The sequence below is a fragment of the Eurypyga helias genome, unplaced genomic scaffold, assembly GCF_000690775.1.
Source record: "Eurypyga helias isolate BGI_N326 unplaced genomic scaffold, ASM69077v1 Scaffold42749, whole genome shotgun sequence".
NCBI classification, from domain to species: domain Eukaryota; kingdom Metazoa; phylum Chordata; class Aves; order Eurypygiformes; family Eurypygidae; genus Eurypyga; species Eurypyga helias.
The window spans coordinates 1-6,182 of NW_010270860.1; the positions used below are offsets into that span (position 1 = coordinate 1).

General features: G+C 45.4%; 1 protein-coding gene across 1 annotated transcript; it reads left to right on the forward strand.

Annotated features, from left to right (window-relative positions):
• Window positions 1-45: 45 nt before the first annotated feature.
• On the forward strand, window positions 46-3,123 carry DBI (diazepam binding inhibitor (GABA receptor modulator, acyl-CoA binding protein); the record flags this gene model as incomplete). The annotated part of the gene is made up of 3 exons (XM_010158613.1): window positions 46-163; window positions 2,060-2,122; window positions 2,829-3,123. Coding segments are annotated over 3 exons (255 nt in total), but the record flags the coding sequence as incomplete, so codon positions are not given.
• Between the last annotated feature and the right edge of the window lie 3,059 nt (window positions 3,124-6,182).

The window sequence follows — 6,182 nt, forward strand, 5'->3', positions numbered from 1 at the left end:
GAGGGTACTTACCCCCGCGCTGCCCCGGCCTCCCCTCCTCTCTAGGCCGCGTTTCAGAAGGCCGCTGAGGAGGTAAAGCAGCTCAAGACCACACCCACGGACCAGGAGATGCTCGATATCTACAGCCACTACAAACAGGCCACGGTGGGCGACGTGAACACGGGTAGGAACCGCCTTGGTCCCTCGCCGGGCGAGGAGGTGGTAGTGATGGTCGGGCAGCGCCGCGTCCCGCTCGGGCCCGGCGCCTCCGGCGGGTGGGGGCGATGCAGTTGCAGCCTGAGGCTGTGCTGGAGGCGATTTGGGAGGCAAAAACCTCTCCCGTATTGCGTGTCGCGCTCCGTGCAATCTCGCGGTTTAGCAAAAATGACTCAATACCGACTTGGCATGGATTTATATGCAGGCAGGCATAAGCTGACCTGATAAGGGTTTGTGCAACTTGTGGTTTTTAGATTAACCCAGTTGCAGTTGTCTGAATCATATCTCAACGGCACGAGAATCCTTTATGTCAGCTTCATGCAAATACTGGGTTTGGGATTTTTGGAGACTTCTCTTAGTAAGTAGCTGCCTAGGTCAAGGGATGTTGCTTTAGTGCAAACTGTTAAACTTTAGTTTAGCACTAAAGTAAACTTTAGTGCACTGTTAAACCGGCTTTAACAACAAGAGAAACTATAAAAGTGCAGAATTGCAGTATTATGGGGGGGGACACATGCTATTTATTTAAACTGGATTGGCTGCTAGAGATAGTATGGGAAAGCAAAAGCAGAAGAAAACAATGCAGGTGTGTGTAGCAGTAGCAACTTTTATAGGACCTGTAATTAAATACCATGTCTTGCAAGCACTGTAGCAGAAGTATCTTTGCAGGTACATCATGTAAAATCTCCCCTGCTACTTCTGTTGCTACACTGGCAGCTCAGTCTGGCAGTCACCTTTAAATGAAGCCCGTCTCTACTGACCTTGTGTAACACTTGAATAACTAGAATTAGAAAGGGAAAAGGTCATTTGTTTGGAGCGCTGGCCTCCTGACCCAGTTGCTGGTGAAGTTTATTGAGTATTGATTGAATTCAAAGCTGGCAGAGAAGTGTATGGGACATGGTAAGTATGAGAGTGCTTGCAGGCATCTTTTTTTCCCTAAGATGGACAGCACTGGGGGAGAAAAGAAACTGACTTTCGTTTTAAGATATGATACTTTTGGCCTTTAGCATTATTAATGTTTGCCGAGGTGAAACAGTGCTGTAAAGCTGTTAATATAGCAACGTCTCTGTAAGTCATCGCATTCTTGCGAAGCAGTAGCAAACAGGAGTTGGCTAGAAAAGCAGTCTGTGTAAGAGTGAGCTAATATGATTTTTTGTAGGAGAGAAGCAGAGCTGCCAACTAGCTCTGCAGGTCACATTGCTGCGAGAGCAGTGCAAGGGTATTTTTGTGGATAATTTACAGGCCAGCTCCATTTGTTAATCCTAGGAGTTGCCTTTAAGGTGACAGAAGTGGTAAAAAACACAGAAGGGACTTTATGTGAAGAATAACTATATACACATCCATATCTCATTCTTCTCTTTGGCTACAGCGTGGCCTGTCATGAAGTGAGTTAGAATTCAGTGCTTATACCCCTAGATGACAGAACAAATGTGTTAAAAACATGCCATTAACTTGATAGTAATGAGTTCTAAGCTGTATGCTATTAGCTTTTGATTTCATGTCTCTGCATGTAATGGACCTTAGGGCTTTACTTCAGAGCCGATTATGTTCTTTAATCGGATAGTAGTCATGCAACAGCAGTCTCTTCGGGAAGTATGATAAGACCGAATCACACTATTCGGTGCTTTTCTGCTCAAATGCTGCTTTCTTAAGGGAACTTGACAGAGAATATCTCTGTTGACACTGTTCCAACATGCTCCCTTCAGCATCAGACGTGATGTCTTGACTACAGGTTAAGTAAGATCTGCAGAGGTGAACTGCTGTATTTTATCATAGTTAAGAGCTAAATAGCCTTCAGGAAAGGAGTAGGCATTACCTACACCCAGACCACACAAACTAATTCTACTGCTTATGCTGTCTCTGTCAGATCGCCCTGGTATGCTGGATTTCAAAGGCAAAGCAAAGTGGGATGCCTGGAATGCACTGAAAGGTACGTGTCCACTTAAAAAAAAAAAAAATTAAATGGGTAAATAAAACCACAGGCAAACTAGTCAGAAAGCCTGTGTGTTTCAGCGAGAAATAATCAAAAGTAAGAGTTTATTGCTATTTTACCTCTGCAAGGCAGAAGTAATCCTGAAAAATGTAGCCTGTCTGAAAAGGAATTAAGGTGCAAAATGCCCAGCTAAGATTTTATCACAGAGGAGGACTGTAGCAGCAGCAGCAACCTAAATCTCTGTTTTCCAGGTCCCAGCCTAGTATCCCTGAGACTGAGCTCTCCCTATAATTGTTGTTTCTTCTAAAGCTTTCCTAACTGGAAGATGCAACTGGGCACTCTGCTCTAAATGAGGAGCCAAACAAGTGGTCCACTCTATGAAAACAGGATTTTCCAGGTGTTTTAAGGAGCCAGCACTTCATCTAAATGCTAAGTTAATTGAATAGCTTTCCTGTAATAATTGGAAATGGCCTTAATGGAGCTAATACACTGTTGAGTTGCTGTGATATAAGTGTAGCGCTGCTCCAAAACAGTTTTCTCGTGGGTGCTGAAGCCTTTGTGAAGGCCCTTTAAGACTAGGGTCACAGCCAAGTGACCCTCTTAACCCTTCGGCTCTCTGGTAGCCTGCTGCTACCTGCTCCAGCAAGGAGTTGCAACTGGCACACGAGAGGTATCTGATGGCTTCCTGTGTTCTGTCCTCCAGGAATGTCCAAAGAAGATGCAATGAAAGCTTACGTAGCAAAAGTGGAAGAACTAAAGGGCAAATACGGCATCTGAGGACTGGATATAGCGGCCGCTTGCACGCCTGAAACATGCCTTATTTCTAATACTGTGGAAAACTGGTTCTGAGAATAATTTTAAATACCTAGTGATATTATTGTTGGTTCTCCTCATGCCAGTAGTCCAGGGGAGTTGTGTACCCGCCTAATGTACTGACATGTTATAAATTCCTTCTGGGAACAAAATCTGGAACTCATTAAAGTGCATTTGGTACTTCAGCTCTTGTGATGGTCATCCCTTAGAGATTGTTGTGAGCTCATCCCTTCACTGCCAGCTGTCAAACCCTCCCTGCGAGGCGCAGGCAAACCTCTCCAGTCCCTCTGCCACTAGAGGGGGCTCGGTAACCGCTGTGTGCTCTGGTACTGCTTTGCTTCCTTGCTCGTGTAGCTGAGTGGCAGCCCGCTAAAGCTGGAGCACCACGGAGGCTGTCATGAAGAGGCTAGGTCCTGTGCGTGCCAGGAACAAAGTGCTTGATAGCCTCTGAAAGCCCCAAGCTTACTCAACAATTGCCAGATCTTTCATAAAACAATTCTTGGAGACGTTATTAGTGAGGGGTGAATGGGGTATAGGCTGGCCTAACACTTAGAAGGCTCTTCAAACAGGAAGACTTGCAGCAATCAACAGCAGAGGTGTAGCATTCCACTTGTATTTTCTTATGCCACTGGTAAGAGATGGAGGGAACTTTACTTCGCATGCTTTCAGAAATTAGAACTTCCCCCTTTGCTACTTTTAATGGGAAATGCTCTTGGAGCCACTTGTTCACACTTCAAAATGTGCTATGCTAAAGAAGGGTTTGTTTCCTGTTCTCACAAAGCAAAAAAAAAAGTCATTTACTCTTGTTCTTCTGGGTAAGTAGTATAAGCATTTGGGGTTTTTATCTCCTCTTGTATCTTCTGCTAGTTAATTTGGGAATGTGTTAATTATATTCACCTTGCAAAAGAGGGGTAAGAGCAGATGTTAAGCTTAAGAGATGGTTTTTAGCTCTTTGACAGCCTTAAATTCCACAGCCAGCTCCATCTTCGCAGCTGTATTTTGTGAAGCTGGTTATTGAAGGATTCTGCCCATCAGTAGCAGAATGAACTCAGTGGCATGTGCTTCCACTTCTGCCCTTGTTTGCTGGAAGCTTATGTGCTGTGAGCATGCAGTGCTTTGCTAATATGCTTTTTTCTCAAAATGGGTGTTTTCAGAACCTTTGCTAAAGCAGTGGAATGGGATTCAGTCTAAAGGGTGGGCTGGGAGGAGCACGTTCTATATCCTAGTTCTCATTCAGCTGCACTTCCCCTGTGAGACTTAACTCAGTGCTGCTCTCCTTTCTCATGCCTCTCTGGCGTTAAGAAATCACAGTGCACAGTGCTTGTTCTGGAGAGAGACTGGTCTTGGCTGGGCTTTTGCACATTGCCTTGTACTTACACACAACGCTGTGTCCCAGCCTATACAAGGGACAGAGAACTCCACCTTGAATGTCTTTATTTGGGTACTTCATTTTTTTTTTGCTGTAGTAACACTTTCTTCCTGCTTGCAGCTTCACCTTCCTTAGGAAAGTAACATCAGTGGTCTTACTGTCTGGAGTAAGCTGAAAAACCCAAGTCGTGGAAGTAAGAGCTATGCAGTGAGGGACGGTACAGAAGGCGCTAAGGCAGAAACAGAGGTACTGATGTCTGAGCACGCTGTTTGCGACGAAGCAGCGACACACAGCCTGGCTGCAGAGTCGTTAACTGTGGGTGTTACCACTGCAGGGAGAGTTGTGAGAAAGATTGAACCGAGTTGAGGGGCTGGTGTTGAGCAGCAGGGGGGCTGTAAATATGTGAAATGTTGGGCTGCCTGAAAATGTTGCTGACATACTGACAGTGTAATGCTTGCCGGTATGAAGTGAAAGACTCTGGGGCTGCATAAATAACACTTCAGCAGTAGTGATCATAGAATGGTTTGGGTTGGAAGGGACCTTAAAGATCCTCTAGTTCCACCCCCCCTGCCATGGGCAGGGACATCCTTCACTAGACCAGGTTGCTCAAAGCCTCATCCAGCCTGGCCTTGAAGATATCCAGCAACTGGGCATCCACAGCTTCTCTGGGCAACTTGTTCCAGTGCCTTACCACCCTCTCCGGGAAGAATTTCTTCCTGATGTCTAATCTCAGTCTCCCTGCTTTTAGTTTAAAGCCATTACCCCTTGTCCTGTCACTACAGGCCCTTGTAAGAAGTGTGTGTGTGTGTCCCCAGCTTTCTTGTAGCCCTTTCAGGTACTGGAAGGTGCTATAAGGTCTCCCTGGAGCCTTCTCTTCTCCAGGCTGAACAAGCTCAACTCTCTCAGCATTTCTTCACAGCAGAGGTGCTAGAGCGTTGGTGGTTTAAGGACATCTACAAACAGATTTGTAGGTAGAGGTAGTTGCTTTTATTAAACTAATACAGTGGCAAAAATAGACAACCTTTAAGGTATACAGCCCTGAGATCTGAAGCAGAAGCAGCAAGCCTCAAAACAAAACACAGCTTCAGAACCATTGCTCTGTCTGCAGTAAGGTACACATTATAGAGGAACAGATGCTTTTGATGGCTGGGCAGTGCTGCAAAACAGGGGATTGTTCTGACTCCCGGAGCTGCTGCCGTTTCCTCTGTGTTAGATCAAAGAAAGGCCAGCAACATCCTGAGCCTTGCAGTGCTTGCGAAGGGGAAAAGACGTGTGCTGAAACAAGCCCAGCGCGGGAGGTCAGAGGCCAGCTGGCACGCATGCACTCAGGTCTGGTTTGCTGAGCTTGCAGAGTGTGCAGGATGGAATCTGGACTTTGGACATAACAATAATAAATGTTAACTTGCATCTGTGATAAGACAGTGTTCCTTCTATCACGCTTCTGCTATTAGTTCTTGCACAGAGAAACCAGTTGATTGGTACCCAGTGCAATTAGAGATAAGCTGTAAAGGAGATGTTGTTTTCCTTGGGTTTTTTTCCTGTGGGGTTTGCTTGCTCTTGCCAAACATATGTGAAGGTGTAACACCCTTAGCACAGTTTTAACAAATCTGTATCAGTGTGCTGCTTAAGGCCTGTAACAGAGTTTTCAACCCTTGAGTTAAGTTTTCTGTTTGACTAAATAGCACACTGAGGCTGACTGCAGCGTGCAGCTGTCTCTGTCAAAATTCTTTAGTCCTAGTCTGGAGTGATCTGGTTTCACAATGCAAGTATTTTGACCTTTGAACTTGTTTGACCCTGATGATACTGCTAAAATAAATGACAATTGGATTTGCTGCTGTTCAGACCATTTGCTCTACCCTGGGGGGTTCAGAGCTA